This window comes from Drosophila novamexicana, unplaced genomic scaffold (genome assembly GCF_003285875.2).
Source record: "Drosophila novamexicana strain 15010-1031.04,08,12 unplaced genomic scaffold, DnovRS2.1 tig00000689-arrow-pilon, whole genome shotgun sequence".
In the NCBI taxonomy this organism is placed as follows: domain Eukaryota; kingdom Metazoa; phylum Arthropoda; class Insecta; order Diptera; family Drosophilidae; genus Drosophila; species Drosophila novamexicana.
The window spans coordinates 287,372-305,028 of NW_020824818.1; the positions used below are offsets into that span (position 1 = coordinate 287,372).

A 17,657-nucleotide genomic window follows, 5' to 3' on the forward strand; every position below is an offset into this window, starting at 1 on the left:
CGCATTGTAACTTTAACTTGGCAATTAGCGAATAGATTAGATAAAGGGGTGTAAACTTTTATAGAATGCATTAGATACATTTTGATGTCGATGCCAATAATATGCATTTTATATGCCCAATTCTATGGATGAAAACAAAAACAATCAAGTGTTGTAATCATCAGAAAGAATTAAGTAGTTCTTTTCCCTCAGGCAAATTTTTTAAAGGCTAAGAGAATTTATATTTCCAAAACATCTTTGAACCCATGAACAACAGTTTGCCAATATTGCATCGATTAGATAAGATCTAAAGCCTAATGCCGGTTAATTTCCCAAGCTGTAAATACTAGTTATAAATATAAAATTACTTAGGGTCGTAAATAAGGTGCTATTCACGATTCTCTAAACCCACTTTGACGATATTCGGAATTGATATGGCGCACCAGTCACAGCCAGTCGTCAGCATGAGGGGCTTACCCAGAATCTTACTGCTCCTTGTGTCAGCACAGATATGCCTTGCAGCGCCTGCAGCACGTGTGGAAACCGATCCGGAGCTAACTGCGGGCTATACCGAAGGTGACATGATTCTGGGGAACCAGGAGAGGAATGGTTTGATCAATGAAACTTATCGCTGGCCCAATCGAATTGTCTATTACTTCATCAATAGCTACATTGGTGAGACATAATACCTTACTTATAAATTTGAGTACATGCAAACTTTGTGGTATCCGCTGTAGATCAGGAACATCGCAATCACATTATTCGTGGCATACGCATCCTCGAGGCGAACTCGTGCCTAATCTTTAAGGAAGCCACAAGCGATCAGCCCTACTATGTGAATGTCACATCGGAAGCCGGCGGGTGCTACTCATATGTGGGCCATAGAAACGCCGTCCAACAGCTTAATCTGCAGAACTATGCACTGGACGAGGGCTGCTTCCGGCTGGGCACTATTGTGCATGAGTTCTTACACGCCTTGGGGTTCTACCATCAGCAGAGCACGTGGAACCGTGATGACTACGTTCGCATTGCCGAGGAGAATATCACGGAGGGCATGGAGCACAACTTTAACAAATACGACAATGAGACGGTGGACAATTACGGCGAGGACTACGACTATGGCAGCGTAATGCACTACACGCCCTACGCATTCTCAAAGAATGGAAAAATGACCATTGTGCCTTTGGTGGAAGGCGCGGAGGAGATAATGGGGCAGCGACTGCAAATGAGTGAAGCGGACATCAACAAGTTAAATACTATGTACAAGTGTCCAAGGAACGTTTGACACGTATCCTAATTACATACGCTGAACTGACCAAACGATATTGTTTCTTTTCCGAGTGTTCGGTGTGATTAGTTAAAGGGGAAATATATGAATAGATTGACCTGCTCAAGTAAACATCAATCCCGAAATTGTTTCTAGAGCCTTCTACTAGTCCTAATCGAATTGAGGGTTCGCTTGATTCGGCGATAAGATAAGATCTACCTCCAATTGATAGTTTGCGGTCAATAAATACACGTTGTAAATAAAGAACTGCAGTAATATCTGCTATAAAGATAAATTAGTTGGTTATTAAATTCACAAGTAAACATTGGACATCGTAATCGAATTGAGTCAGCGATAAACGCTCCCATTCCACAGTAGTCCGTTGAACGAAGAACATGAGGCTGTCATTAATATTCGGCTTTATCCTTCTGCTGATAAATAATGTTTTGGGAGCACCAGCAGCTCGCACGGAAGTCGATCCGGAGCTGACAGCTGGTTATACCGAAGGTGACATGGTGTTCAGCCCTGAACAGAGAAATGGACTACGCGATGAAAACTATCGCTGGCCAGATCGCATCGTTTATTACTACATCAATAGCAATATTGGTAGGTTGCATAGTATTATTGCCGCAGCTCATGATATTAAATTTATATACAAACAGACCAGGAACACCGCAATCACATACTCATCGGCCTTCGTAAAATCGAGCTAAGCTCTTGCCTGATCTTCAAGGAGGCTTCGAAGGATCAGAATTATTATGTAAACATAACCTCGGAACCAGGCGGCTGCTTCACAGCTGTCGGCTTCCAAAACCGAGTTCAACAAATGAATTTGCAAGACTATCCCTTGGACACGGGCTGTTACCGCATGGGCACAATTATGCACGAGATGCTACACGCCCTGGGCCTCTATCATCAACAGAGCTCTTCAGATCGTGATGATTATGTTCGAATAGTCTTGGAAAATATTCAGGATGGTAAGGAGCACAACTTCCAGAAATATGACGAGAATAAGGTGGATAACTTTGACCAGACCTATGACTACGGTAGCGTCATGCACTACACACCCTATGGCTTTTCCAAAAACGGCGAAATGACCATTGTGCCGTTGGAAGAGGGTGCCGAAAAGCGAATGGGACAGCGACTGCAAATGAGTGACGCGGATATCAACAAATTGAATACTATGTACAAGTGTCCGAGGAATGTTTAAAATGTTATGCATTGTTTATGCATTGTGGCTGATAACCCATCAAAGATAAAAGAAAAAGGGACGGTATTTCCTCCTCTATGAAATATTAAAATCAATACTTAAATATTCGAGACCATAGGACTGCGTAGATATCAGCGAGCCAACATATTCGGTATTTAGAACCAGTATTTAATAGTTAATCACAAGTATTTTAAAGACTAATTGCAAGAATTCACTTCACCGCTTCTATAGATTTCCTGAATTCTTTGCAAATATATCTGTATATTTTAGCAAATATAATCGCTCCTAAAAGAATGCAATTATATGTCTTACTTGCTTTTTCTCAGGTGTCTACAGGGTGTTTCTTTTCAACACAAAATACAGGTACGGCAATCTCTGGCACGCCATAGATTAAATACTCTTAAAGATACGTGTCTTATGGTCTTGCAAATATGTGAGGAGAATTGTGAAGCTTGTATTTGGGTAAGATATCTGGGTAAACAGAATCCGTGGCCATAAAAGTCATGTTTCGACCAATGTTTTTTTGCTTTTAAAGAAACAAAGTGTTCATTTCTGGATTTCATTTCCGATCGAAGTTTTCTATGTGACATAGTATCTGATCCGGCCATTTCTGGCATAGGTTCTGACTGCAAAGCGAAAGAGACAGGTTTGCATATGACATCATTATAATACCACCTTAAAGGGTACAATAACAAAATTAAAAATATTTCTAACTGCCGTGAAATTACACACTTTATGCTTTTATAATTTGACAATCGCCTTGAGATAACGTCTAGAGAGAATCCCATCCTGTTCAAGTTCCCCTCACTGGAGTGCGAATTTGTCATTGTCTGCTAAAACTGGCTAGAATTAATGCAGATAATACCAAATACTGACATAGCACTTTGCGGTGCTTAATCTATTTCTGTAGCGACACATGCCGTCATTTCTTATAATGTCGCCGGCTTTCGTTTGATAACAAAAAGTACTCCAAGAGGTTTAAGCGAGTTCCAACTGATTCTCTGTCGCTCTCTCTGTCTTTCTTTCGCTCTCTCTCCCTGTCACCTTGTAAATTTGACGATAAGTGCCATCCAAGTCCGAAAACTTGTTTAGTAGAGCTATTACTCGTGTTTTCGTATCTGTAACTTATCGCCAAAGTTTAGGTGGTAATTACTCATCCTCTGTAGTGTTCGGGAAGTCGAACATAATTTGTGTATAGCTCGTTGAGCACTTGAGAATCCAATCACACCATTGATTATAATGATAGCATTTCAATTAAGCCATAAAGCTATGATAGTGCCATTTGACATATGACGTATGCTCTGTAGAACTTTGAGACCAAAGTGTAAATGGGAATTTGACAAACATTCGATCTTTGTACTTGAAATGATGAGTTGGCGCCATTTGATTCATCAAGCCTAAGAAAATTAGATCTTTTCAATGAAGACAACGAGGTTGACTCTCGACTTAGCGACTTTTAAACTCTAGTAAGGATTTCCAAATACTGTATCGACTATGAGATGCCCTGTAATACGCTTTGAAACCATAAGCCAGAAATGTATTTCCACGGTATCATCTTTAGGTGATCTCTAGAAAAGTTGTCTGCAGATACTTTCGTTCAGAAGGAACCATACGTCGATTAGACTTCGACTCATCCTCCAGGATATATGTCCCCTAGCAACAGCTGCGGTATTTTTAAGAGCGACCCACGAGGGGATACCCTCTATCATACTGACAGTCACCCACACAATTGAGTTAAACCTATTTTTATAGGCGTCCAACAGCATTATCTAAGCACAATCAATTGCTTGTATCTAATCTCCGGACTCACCTGGCGAGTGTCGCATATTTATGACCAGTGTTAACTACGCACATGCGTCAGTCAATTCTTAGCAACGTCGCGAGCAAGATGCATTCCTATCAAACTGTGGTGCTAATATTTTTGTCCATCCAATTGCTGCAGTGTGGAGCAGTACCAGTGCCCTGGAGTCCCAGCGCGGATCCTGAGGAAACAGCTGGATTTGTGGAAGGCGACATGCAGCTGACAGAGGAACAGCAGCTGACATTAGAGCAGGGTCCAGTGGGTCGCAATGGTCTGATTGATACAACTAAACGTTGGCCCAACAGTTTGCTTGTTTACAAAATATCCGATGACTTTGATGCCGCCCACAGGCAGGCCATTCTTCAAGGTATTCAGACACTGGAGGAGACGACCTGCGTGCAGTTCAGGGAGGCCAATGAAAATGATGTTGCCTTTTTGAGCATAACAGCGGATTCCGGTGGCTGCTACACGTCCGTCGGCTATCAGGGCAAGCCTCAGCAAATGAACTTGGAGATATATCCCATAGGAGAAGGCTGCTTTAGACCCGGCACCGTACTGCACGAGCTCATGCATGCGTTGGGCTTCTACCATCAACAGAGCTCAGCACTACGCGACGACTTTATCGAAGTCATTGAGGAGAACATTGTGCCTGGCAAGGAGTTCAACTTCAAAAAGTATTCCGCGAACGTGGTTACCGATTTCGACATGGGCTACGACTACAACAGCTGCCTGCACTATCGTCCTGGCGCCTTCTCCATAAATGGCAAGGACACGATTGTGCCGCTCGATGAAACAGCTGAGATCGGACAACGCACGGGCCTAAGCGAAAAGGATATTGCGAAGATCAACATTATGTACAAGTGCCCCATTTTAATTTAAGCGCCAAAATGGTGGTTTCTACTCTGTATTATTGTTTTAGTATTAGACCAATGTGATATTAATCTCCCCTGTCGCCATACTCTACACATTTTGTGATTCCTGACTTGGATGTATTTACAATTCGCATATTGCATTGCGTAAATTAAAGTTCATATTTAACGATAGCTGCTTTTAAGTATTTACTTTTGTTTTTCGCATGGCGATAAGAAGTTGGACTCTTATCTCAAGTGGGGAACAGTCGCAATTAAATGGAGCTGGGACAATGCTTGTTTAGTGCTGTGTCAGGGTCGCAAATCTGTGTCATCCATGTGTTCGGGACTTCCACTATAACCACCCGCACACACTCACACAGCATAGACACATATGCATAATTTTACCTTCAATTAAGCGTGGAATCGTGTTGTGCTGGAATCTAAAAGATGCACAGCTGCCTGTGCCTAGCCGAAACCACGTGCAGCTCCATGTTTGAAACTCTGTAATTGCGTGGCCCTAATGCGATTTATATGCGAGATGCAAATGTCGAGCAGCAGCAGCAGCAGCAACTGGAGCAGATGGAGCTATGCATTTTTGGTTGCCTGCCCTGCTGTAGGACTCCCCTTTGAACCGACCCGCTGATTTTGCCCTGGCAGAGGCACTCAATTCTCGAATTTTGACAGCGCTTGTTAAGACCATAAATTTGATTTTCATTTCGACGACATGTCGCCTCGGCATTGCCAACGTCTCCGCTTTCACATTGTTTCATTTAAAATTAAGAAAGGAGCCAACATGTGTGTGCATTTGTGGCTCTGGGTGTCTGGGTGTGGGCATGTTGAACCCACATTAGCATAGCCCAGCAACGGCAGGAACATCAAATTTATCATGTGTGAAGTCTGTAAAATTAATTCGTCTGTATGTTGCTTGGTTTGTGGATCATAGAACTTAAAGGGTACTTGTTGTGTGTAATGTCAAAATTTAAATTGTCACACTATCACAATGAACAAATTCAGCGTATTTTAGGAAATTCCACCCCTAAGTATAAAAAAGCCACGGAAAACATTTGTGTACAATTTTTTGTTTACGATTTAGTTACCCTTTAATTCGTTTTTAAAGATCTTTGATCAAATAAGGCGAAGAATCTACCCCATTACATTTGCCAAGTTGGTAAACCAGGTCATATATAAAAAAGTCAAGTGCCCAGTCTTATGAAATAGACCGATATTACTCATTCTTCAGGCCAAAATTCCCAATTTGGTGTCGTAAAATGATCGATTATTTAGTTTTAATTGAGTAAATTTTCTGTCATATCAAGTGATTGCAGACTTTGCTGAAATTTAAAAAAAAAGGTGGAAGCTAATATAATTGGTAATAACTGATAGACACATAAATATAGAGTTGTTTATATTTATGTTTAAGATTTTTATCATTTATTTTGTGTTTTATTGTTTGAAAGCATACCATCTGTGTTCTTTTGAAAATAAAATTTACAAAATGCTAAGATCTTAAAAAATATTTTCTGCGCTGCATATAGGCGCTGAAATAAATATGCTCATAAATTGATAATGACTGAAATTTATGGTTGTTCAAAAATAGTTTGAGACTTTTTAGATTGCAATTGAAAGCGTTTCAAGTATAATTACCATTGTTCAAGAGCTAAACGGGTGATTTTAATCCATAAGTTTGGGTTGAGTACAAGTTTTCGCGCTGCTCATTCCTTATAAAACCAACAAGAAAAATTGTGAATTGAAAAAAATGGAAGCATATGTGACTCATGATGAACTGCTTTTCCATTGGACTTTATTCAACAGCAAGGCTGATTTTAAATTGCTTTTATGCTCGCAATATATTTTGCTTTGTCGCTACTAAATAACTTAATAGTAACCCTAAATCCCTAGATGAAGGCTTCTGAGACTAGCTGTCAGGGGCTTTACAGATAGAAATATGTTTAAAATAGGTTGGGCGGAAGAAATATATAAAGCCTTGCGACAGGATAGTAATTTTTTGCTTCGATATATAATTCCCATGCTCAACTCTAGTGCGTTTTATTACATTTTAATTGTTGTACTCTACTTTACATATATCAAAAAGTATATACATTCTTGTTCTGGGTCGATCTACCCTTTTTCGTCTATATGTCCCCGTCGATACAAAAGCTAGAGATTTATAAATTGTAATACATATGATTTTGATCTCTTATAGGTACGTTTGTATTTCCTTGTGATCGCTATTATAATTTGTGAATTGTGATGTCATGAATCAAGGTACAAATCAAAACCAAGGTTTACTTATATGAAAACACAGGTTCAGGCTCACGTTAGAACCGTGAACTACCTGAAATTTATGTTGTGCCGAGTGTTTTGATTATAATACAATCGATCGAAAGAGTATGCAACACTCAAGCAGGAAAAACACGTGGCTTAATTGGTTCACGCTGTGAAGTATGCAACACGCATAGGATGCAATTTCAAGTGCAGCGATAAGCCGTAAAAAACCATTTGCTGTGGCATTCTGTATGCAAATCAGGCATTTTCTTTATGATATTTTCGTTTGGCTTTTCCAATGTGCCGGCGCGCCAATAATAATTCAAATATAAGTTTTGCAGACCAAGAAAAACTCGTGCGCGCGGTGAGAAAAACCGCAAAGTGGTAAATTTTTGCAACACAGCGTGTGGCAGCAACTCAAACAGCGGCGGCAGAAGCAGCAGCAGCAGCAGCAGCCACATGAAATATGAAACAAATTGTAGCAATTTCCCAAAGGCGGCGGACACGCAAATGTGACCAGCCAGCGCGAGTCCAGGGTCCGGGACATGACCTCAGCTCAGCTCCTTGCTGACTCCTCGGCAGCTGCTGCTGCTGCTGCGATTTATTGCTGACGAATGTGTATTCAATTTTAAAGCATGGCATAAATGATTTATACATTTGATTTTATTTTTCACGCCAGCCCAGTTTTTGGTAGCTACAGCTCGCAGCTTAGCGCAAATGGGAAATCACTTGCTCAAGGACCAGGCGCTCGTATTTGGCTTGGCTTCCTTTCGATTCGATATTTTGCACAATTTCGCATCGTTCATATTTATGGCTATGACGTCGTAAAAAATTATGCTTTAATTTGATTATGATGGTGAGCAGTTGGCCCTCACACACGCAGACACACATATGCATATATATTAAGGAGCGTTTTCTTGCGCCATACATTGCGTATACGCAACGCGTCTCCTTAAAAATTCGTTAAAAAGTTATTGACAAGCGCATCGCGAGGCGAATGATGCGTGCAGAGCGCTGCGCTGACTTTGCCCGACTCCGTACCAGGCACTTGGGCAATAAGCCACACAGCAAATCCTGACTTGCACTTAAATCTGACGGGTAGGCATGGCATGGGCAGATATCATTTTTCATATATTTATTCTCTTTGCTACAGTTGACTGCCTTGTTAATAACGGAGATTGAATCAAGAATCTTGTCTTAAAAGTCGAATGTATTATAGAGCTTTTTATGCAGCTGCTAGGGAAACAAAATAATATATTCACGGTCGCCAAGCTTAATGGAATCTAAATTTACTTTATACTAACCAGTATTATCGATGTCTTCGCTTTGCTCAGTTATTTTTATTAACTGCACTTTTTAGGCATTTTTTAAATTAATAAATCAACAAATATTGAAATAATCGTTGAAATATTTAAGACAGGATAAAAAATAATAAATCTATTCACTAACGACTCGAATTTTTCTTAAGAGACTGAATTAATTGCGAGCTGTAGGTAAATATAAAACATTTTTAAAGAAACCTTGAAGACCCATTTAAGTTTGCTTTCAGACAGATTAACTGCCAATAAGGGGTAACGACATATCTCCGCGGCTCTACAAACGACATATCCCCGCGGCGTCATGATCAACGGCGGAGTTAGGTCGTTTTCAAACGTCATAATTTCTCCAGCAAAAAACGGCGGAGTTATGTCGTTTTCAAACGCCATAATTTCGCCGAAAAAGAACGACATAATTCTGCAGGCAAAATGTACTGGGCGGAGATATGTCGGCGGAGCTATGTCGCTATGCCGCTAATAATGCGCAATTAATTAAAGTTAATTAGTCTTCCCCACACACTTTAACATAACTGTATATACGCATTTTCGCCTTATGAAGCTGAACAAGGAACTCCTTCAATTGCATGCAACATGAATAGTTTTCAGTTCAAGCGAAACCTCATATCACATCACACTAAGTCTCAAACATGCTTTAAGCTACTTACCGGTAAGTTAATCATAAAGCGAACTAATTAATTTGCAATTAAATTTCCTTTCCATAGTTAGCTCCCTCCTAGCGCCCGTCGCCACTGGTTAACTAGACTCAGCTGCGTTTGCCTTTTATATGCGCATTAAAATCTTAATTTAAATATGTAACCGCTTGTCTATGCCACTATAATCACTGTTTTATCCATTTGGAGCCACGTGTGTGGCTTTGTGTGTGTTCATTGCGTGTCCAAATAGAAATATGATGAGGGAACGGTGGGCGCGCGCGTGCTAGAGAGCATCATGTTAATTTTAAAAGGTAATTTTGGCGCTGAGCTTATTATGCTCATTAAGTCATCAGCAGCAGTGCTAGCAAAAACAATATAGGCCAGGACCTGTGTCCAGGACCACAGTACAGCATCACTATCGCCGCTCATATGCCCAGCACAACATTATTAAAAGCACAGCAGCAGACCGCAAACGTGTGCATTCATTTGCTGTTGTTGTTTAGCCTCAGTTGTTCCCGTTTTTGTTGTTGGTGGCACTTCACTTCATTCTGTATACCTTGTAGGGCTAAGTGAATTGGGTATTTTAGATCAGTTCACTTGGCTCATTTCGTCAAGAATATGATTTTCTTAAAATGTCCACTTCAAACTTCAACTGCCTCACAGCTAATTGAACATGCAACGCGATCGGGCTTTTGGTCTTTTGGACTTTTGGATGAATCTACATTATTTACTTATCTCAACTTGTTTCCTTCCTATGTAGGCTGCCATTAGAAGAGATGACGGTGTCTAAGTAGAGGGTATCTTTTAGTAAAACACGCATGGTAGGCAGATTTTTGAATTTTTTCTTTTTGCACGCTGGAGCAACATCAGCAACTGGTCCACTACATCGAGCGTGAATTAATTTTTAATGATGTTGTGAACTCTGCTGCGATGCGAAAGCGACTCCTATTTTGTCTATCTCTGCCATACTGGCAGCTGCAGTACGCGTGTGCGTGTATATCCGGTGGACAACGCCGGATGTAGGTCATTACAAAAATTGTTTGCTTTAAATTGCATTCGCGTTCGCCACGTGATGACATCCAGCCAGAGCCACACAAGCCACAAGTGTTTTTACGCGCACCACGCACCACGAAACCGAGCACAAACCATGTCATCAAATGCGATGAGTGGGCGTGTGGGCGTGTGGGTTCTATGGTAGTGGGGAGTGGGTGATGGTGGTTGGTACATAGGCTGTGCTTGTTTAGCCATTAGTCAAGGATCGTTGCAAATATGCGACGAGTGGGTCAACTGCCTAATTAAAAATGAAAATAATGTTCAGCTAAAATGCTAAGAAGAATGCAGCTGGGAAATTGCTTACACTCAACAGAAATGAGCGCTTGCAAAACTCGCTTGTTTATTTTAAAACTATACATATATGAGAGTCATTTCAATTGTTGTGCACTTGTGTGGGATTCCTTATACTTCTCAAGTATTTTAATTGCTAGCCCAGGCATTCATTATAGCTGCTTAGCTATCAATTTCGCATTTAAACATCATTCTTGAGACTTATATTTAAAGCTGTGTTTATTTCTATTCTTTCTATTCTTTCTATACCCTACCTGTGGTCCAATTTGATAGCTTAAACAACTGTACTTCATTTGAGTCGGACACCTTTTCAGCCCTGAGCTGTTTCTGTTAAATCAATTATCCGATTGCAAATGCATACACTTTCATCTGCTCTTCCTTCGCGCATACTCTCTAACTCTCTCTCTCTCTCCATTCTTTCTCTGTCTATCCAATTTTGTCGTGCTCTCCTTATCCCTCCAGCATGACAAAAGAGTATAAATCAAAAGGAATTTTTATTGAGGACGCCGCTGGCGATTGCAAACAGTTCGTTGGCCATTTTATTGCCTGAGCCGTCGATTGTTTGTATACCCTGAACCCATTGAAAATGGCTGATAAAGGTATAATGGCATCATTGCAAATGTATGCAACTGCAAGTATCTCCGACACCATAAAATATATATATATTCTTGATCAGGACACCTGAGCTGAGTCGACCAAGCCATGTCTAACTTTCTGTCAACAATACGCAGATCTAGATTATAATTATTTTGCGATAGCTCCCCTCATCATTAAAGTATCGATAAATATAAATTTCGACACATAGGTTTTTAAGCATAATCAGATTGCGAATATTTGATTTGTCTTAACTTTTAAACGGAGCCTTGAATATAATCACAGTTGTGAGTCATATGCAGGGACTAAATATTGTTTAATGATCGGATTGTGAAAAACGAAGCTATATATTCACGTGTGCTAAGTGTATATATGTATAGAAGCTGTTTCGTCTGCCAGTAATGGCAACTCGGCATTTGTTCACAGTATCTCCAGTTCGAGCACTCCCGCCTAGAGCACTCTTACTTAATTTTTCGTATTTTTCTTCGGCTGTGTTGTAACTTGGTGTTGATTCAATTGCGCTCACACACACACACACACGTACAAACAGACACTCACACTTGCTTACACAGATGCACGTACAGTCAAAAAGGTTTATGCAAATGCAATAAATTATATTTTATTATGAAAAATTTAAGCGCATGCCGCTTGAAACGGGGCGTGGTATGCAGCAACATACAGGAGAGGCCATGAAAATCCAATTAATTGTTATTTTATTTGTTTATTGTTTTCTGATTACGCCACAATAACAACAGCAGCAACAACAATAACGATGTCGTCGTTGGGGCTCTCATTTTTTGCGTTTTGATTTATAGTCACAATTTTTTAAATAATTTAATTAATAAAATATTTAAAGTAATAAATGGCTATCATAAAACTTAAAAAAAGAGTGGTCATATAAAATTGTCTTATGCGGTCTAAAACAAACAAGACTCCTTCTGCGGGTGACTGAATAGAAGATACCCTGTGCGCTCTCACTTGCACATACATATGTACTTTTGTTTACACGCACATATACATACTAGGCTGGCACGCAGCTACATAGACATTTTGCTTACGGTCTTGTTGATATGCGAAGAGAATATGAGGCTCATAATTAATAGTGGTTAGATCAAGCCAGGTCCGACATATGTATGGCGTGCATCAGAAAGACGGGCCTATGTTTCAAGCTTAGAGACAAGCTTGCAAAGAAACTGTCAACCAAACAATCTGACCAAGAATATATATGGTTAATGAGGTTGGAGTTGTCTCCGTTGAAGTGTCACCCATTTCGTTACAAAATTAAATTACTCTCGATAAGAGTATAAAACAACATTGTTTTTCATTAAAGAAGACACTCGTACATACTATTCTTTTGTTATCGGAGAAGTAGTTGGGGATTTTTGTTCCCATTAGAAAGGATCTCTTGTAGCATGTCGTTAGTTTTTCGGGGTATACAACAGTTCGCTACTTAATTGCCAGCTCTACACAAATGATGTACCTGTGGTTACTCTTCATTGCTGTCCCTTTCTTTCACTTGATTTACACAAATAATACACCTGCAGGTACAGTCTCTCTCCTTCTAACCCTATTTCTTTTAGTTACACCTATGAGCAACTGTTGAGTACCTTCATTTAGCTTGTCAGTCAACGCACTGTTCATTTATCACCGCCAATGGGACGCTTCGAGCTTGTTTATACCCAAAGAGCGGCTATAGCTTAGAGCGTATGTGATGATAAAGCCCCCCTGCCCCAGCCCATCGCATGGACGCTGCAGATGCCCGCGTTGTACTGCTTGCAGTTGCGGGGCAGAGGAGCCGGTGACAAGCGAACGAGTAAGATAAATTATTATTTTAATTGCATTTAAATTACACGTTGAGCGCGGCATATACGAAACAATTTTAAAAGCCTGCTGTCAGACGGGGGCGGTGGGCGTGACACTGTCAAAGCTCACCCGCTGTTAGATAAAGGGCCACCCATGGAGGCAGCTGACCAGCATTTAGGCCAGAATGTCAGTGCGATGAAGTCATTTGGGAAAGTTTCATATTCTACTCTCTTTATTCTTTTGGAGAAAGCAACAACAGTTTGGTGTCCTGTTCCTGATCGGGATACGGCTGTGTCCTGTGTGGATTCACCTGGCAGCGGCCTCTTTTTCAGACATTGCCTTATAATTGCCAGCCACCCGCTGCGTGCCCGCCCACCAACAACAGTTGCTGCTGGGCCAAGTCAGCAGCAATTTATATTCATGAGTTGTTGTTAGGTATTTTAAGTTGCTGTTGCTGCTGTTGTTGTTGTTGTTGCTGATTCCCTTAAGCATGCTTATTGTTATCCGTGAATGAAGTTCTCTTATCGCGGCCCAGCCCCCGCCTCGATAAGCTCCTCTGGGCCGTCTGTGCAGATGTTTTGTACTTTGATTTCAAGTCTTGACTGGCGTTGTTGTAGCTGTTGTTGTTGTGCATATCAAAATTGTTATGGGCGCACGCAAAATGACTTTAATTGTCATGCTGATAACTCAGTGCTTATGACGACGACGATGAGTACTACGGGAACGGGCAGAAGATCTCAGCCACAAATCTTTTGTGGCTTTAAATTTGCAGGCTTTGGGGCGACGCCGGAAATAATTGCCAAAATATAAACTAGTTATAAATTATTAGCATGCACATGGATGAAATGGCAGCCAAACGGAGCTGAAAGTCTAAATTAAGGCACAGACAGCCAAACATCATTGCCAGCTTCAGCTGTAATGGATATACACACACACTCACACACACACTTGGCATATTTTATAAGTCTGCGTTGTGCGGTTGAAAATTTAAACAAAGCCAAGCCACAAAATCACACAAGGAACCTCTTTGCTTTTCTATGGATATCCTTGAGCAATATCCAGAGGTGGTGGCAAGCAGGCTGAGGGGCACACACACTCACAGAGAGGCACAGTAATTTGAAGTGTTTAAGAAGCATTGAAGCTTTTATACGCTTACTCGATAATAAGTGTATATATTTGGTCAATGGTCAAGCCAATGTCTAAGACTTTAAGCTGAGCTTATTCTTAATTAGACTTTTAACATTTATATAAAGTCGTTTCTTTTTATTTATTAAGTATGCAACGGCATATTGATATCTTATAGAATCCTATAAAATCTATTAAATCTATAAATTCGCTTAAGGTAGTGTGACTTTTCTCTTAAGACCGTTATTGCTCTTCAAATATAGTTTGTAAAAGTCTCGTGAAATTGCCTAGACCCTTTCTAAGAGTATGGCAGTCAACAAAGGCAGCTGGAGGGGGCAACATGTGGGCAACATTTTCTCCTTCAAAGTCGTCGTCAGCAACACATTAAAGCAGCTTCATTGTCCTTGGCTGCCGTTGCTCTCTCTGTGTGCGTGTGTGTGCGAAGAGTGTATGAGTAAAGTTTGTAAGCAGATAAAGTCATTTGCTTTGATATCTTTTACTAATTATTGCCAAAGCGTCGTCTAAGCCAGTTTTCTACACAGCAGCAACAGCAGCAGCAGCAACAACAACAACTTGCACCGCAGCAACATCGTCAGCGGCAACAACAAGCATAATAAATGACAGCAATTCAAGCTAAATGCGGCTGCTTGAATCCTTTTTTTGAAACACACACACACACACACTGCAAAGCGGGGACCACATCCTTGCCACTCACACGCGCGCACACGCACACACACACACATAAAGAGCGAGAGGGAAAACATTAACAGCATATTATCCCTGGCAACGCATACAAACAAAATTCAACGAAGCGTGGCGCCAAAACCGCTTGAGCAAAGCTAAAAAGTGGGCGGGGCCCAGTTTTAGCTACTAAGTTCACAGTTTGCCATTGTTGTTGCTCCTCTTGTTGTTGTTGTTGCTGTTGTTGTTTTAAGCAGCCAGCAACAAAGTGAAAAATATGATAAAATTAATTTTTGTGTTTACATTTAAGCGCACGTCTTGGTGTTGTTATTGTTGTTGTTGTTGTTGCTGCTGCTGATCCTTGTTGTGCATGGGAAAAGGTTGAAAACTGAAATGTTTGAGATTAAATTAAAGCTGCTGAAATGTTGTCATTTATAATTTGCACAATTGCCGCTAATCAAATTTTCGACGCACTGTCAAGAAAATGGAAGCGCACATCCTTGCCACAGTCAAGGCGCTGGCATAAATATTTGGTTACTTTTTGTGTTAGCGCCTCTCGCCTTTTAATATGCCATAAAATGCCAATGGAGCTTAAAGTGGGGCGGGTTTCTTGCTGGGCTGTTTGGCGTTTGGCAAAAGGCGATAAAATAGACAAACCTTATGAACGTTTGGCGTATGGCTGACTGCAGCTTCTGCCGTTCGACACAGCTAAGCAAGCATTGAAACGAATCTATTAAGTGGAAATTTATTAAAGCAACAACGAAAAGAAGTCAAGTTAAGCCATAAAATGTAGCTTGTTTGTGTTTCTGCCCACTCACAGAAGTACATAAAAATATTAAAAAACAAGTAAACGTGCGCCCTTCGTCGCGGGTGACCGACTTGGAGATACCCTAAGCCCAGCACCATGTTATCGTTAAATGCTTAATTCTACATATCCTGTGCATAGGGTCCGACTTGATGCTATTCTAAAAACTATATTCTCTAAGTTTTTTATACGACAACCTACAAACGTACCAATTAAATGTATAAGCTCTTATTGCCTAACAAAAAAAAAATCCCAAAATCAGCATTTGTCGTAATTATGGAAATGAAGGGAGATATTGATAAGAGTGCTGAGCTCGTCCTGCGTACAAAAATCACGTATAAAGTTATACATTTCCAGAAAAATAATATACTCTTTTACCCCTTTTCAGTGAGTTCTGTGTATAATACAAAAGCACAAAAAAGAAGACAGACAGCCAATAATAATACCCTGCCTGCGTATCCTTTTGGTCTGGCGTTGATATTTTTATTGCTGCAACGGCTTAGGACGACAGCTTTGGCCCAGCAAATTCCTTCCTATTCCCATTGTAGTAGTCCAGACAGAAAAATTTGCACAGCATTTGCCACAGCATGTGGATTTTGCGTTGTTTTTTTTTTCATATTTTTATCGAACGAAAGCTTTTTCGTGCGCATTTATTGACGATTTAGCAACTGAGCTTGGCAACTTGGCGAATGCGTAATTTTTTCGTATATTGTTAATAGATTTACGTACATTTTGCGTATGCCATGTGAGCCGTTATGTATACGCATTTGCGTCGTCTCGCTCCATAAATAAAGGCTTAAGAAGTGAGATTTCGAATATGGAAATTTAAAGGCGAAGTAAACAAATGAAAATGTAATTTAGGATGCATCTCTAAGTCTTTAAGGTAAATATATTATTTGTCTGACTGTCAGTCAGTCCGCTGCTAGGAATGCGTCGATCTCAGAGACATATCGGAAATACCTGAAATATAGATCTTTCGTTATAGAAGCTTTTATTCAGCTGCCTAGATCTTAACATTTATCCACTATATTGCTCACTTGACAAGTAAATGTATATTAAATACAGACATTTATCAATTGTATTAGACCTTAAAACATCCTGTCTGGCGTTCATCAGACAACCTAATCGAGCTAATTTCCGGGGCACACATCAAACTTCAACATTCGCTTGAATCACACGGCCACATCAGAAGGCGTCAATTCTGTTGCTCATATATTAGCCAGTGGTGGCAGGTGTCAGGGGACATAGCCTTGGGCGGCTGCAAATTAGGCAATTTCCTTTTGGGTCTCCATAGAGTTTAGCATATTTCATAAATCAATAAAAAAGCTCTGAAATAAAACAGATTGACACAGGCCTTGCGAAATACTACTTCAGTACGAAAAACTTGTCTGGCGCTACTTCCGCCATCAGCTTTTTGCTCAAAATGTCACATTGGATGAGAATTAGTTCCCTAAGCTCCATTAAAGCTGAGGATAGTCGCGTGTTATACTCCGTTGCCGTAGAAAGTGTGTAAAATGGGTAAAAGTTGTTTTATTTAAATCCATCCATAAAAGAAGGCATCTCTAAGTACATATGATATGTACACACATGTTTCAAGTCCATCAAGCTATGCTTATCAGCCTGAATGAATGTGCCAATTTCAGAGACTGGGATAATATTATACTAGCTTGTCTAAAAAACCATTCCATTTTTTAACCACTTGCCTGCCTAACTCAACATCCATTCGAAGGAATTGCTATAAAAACAATCGAAAAATTCATTTAAGCTCTGACATCCTAGCCAGAAATTTAAATCGATTAGATAACTCAAACATGATATTATTGGTTCAATAACATTTTGAACTGTAATTCAGTTATTTTGAATAGGGACTTTGCAGTAATATAGCCATATATTAATAGACTAGTCGTAATTTTTCCAGCGTATGTTTATGTTAAGCCGGTGAAATGCATCGCAATCAATTTTG

The 17,657-nt window shown here is 40.2% G+C and overlaps 3 protein-coding genes across 3 annotated transcripts; all 3 read left to right on the plus strand.

The window, feature by feature from the left end:
• The first annotated feature begins 430 nt into the window (after positions 1-430).
• On the plus strand, positions 431-1,465 carry LOC115763160 (seminal metalloprotease 1-like). The gene is made up of 2 exons (XM_030705612.1): positions 431-654; positions 717-1,465. The coding sequence occupies exons 1-2, from the start codon at positions 444-446 to the stop codon at positions 1,262-1,264; spliced, it is 759 nt and encodes a 252-aa protein (XP_030561472.1). The 5' UTR covers positions 431-443; the 3' UTR covers positions 1,265-1,465.
• A 173-nt stretch (positions 1,466-1,638) lies between these two features.
• LOC115763156 (seminal metalloprotease 1-like) lies at positions 1,639-2,737 on the plus strand. Its single transcript, XM_030705607.1, has 2 exons — positions 1,639-1,852; positions 1,909-2,737. The coding sequence occupies exons 1-2, from the start codon at positions 1,642-1,644 to the stop codon at positions 2,454-2,456; spliced, it is 759 nt and encodes a 252-aa protein (XP_030561467.1). The 5' UTR covers positions 1,639-1,641; the 3' UTR covers positions 2,457-2,737.
• A 1,598-nt stretch (positions 2,738-4,335) lies between these two features.
• Positions 4,336-5,220, plus strand: LOC115763134 (seminal metalloprotease 1). The gene has a single exon (XM_030705577.1). It carries the CDS (start codon positions 4,345-4,347, stop codon positions 5,134-5,136), a length of 792 nt encoding a protein of 263 aa, XP_030561437.1. The 5' UTR covers positions 4,336-4,344; the 3' UTR covers positions 5,137-5,220.
• The last annotated feature ends 12,437 nt before the right edge of the window (positions 5,221-17,657 follow it).

Excerpts from the sequence above, each read along its gene's own strand:
- LOC115763160 (XM_030705612.1), top strand. The coding sequence starts at position 444 with ATGAGGGGCTTACCCAGAATCTTACTGCTCCTTGTGTCAGCACAGATA. Across the intron at positions 655-716 it reads CTTCATCAATAGCTACATTG|ATCAGGAACATCGCAATCAC; the intron begins GTGAGACATAAT and ends TATCCGCTGTAG.
- LOC115763156 (XM_030705607.1), top strand. The coding sequence starts at position 1,642 with ATGAGGCTGTCATTAATATTCGGCTTTATCCTTCTGCTGATAAATAAT. Across the intron at positions 1,853-1,908 it reads CTACATCAATAGCAATATTG|ACCAGGAACACCGCAATCAC; the intron begins GTAGGTTGCATA and ends ATATACAAACAG.
- LOC115763134 (XM_030705577.1), top strand. The coding sequence starts at position 4,345 with ATGCATTCCTATCAAACTGTGGTGCTAATATTTTTGTCCATCCAATTG.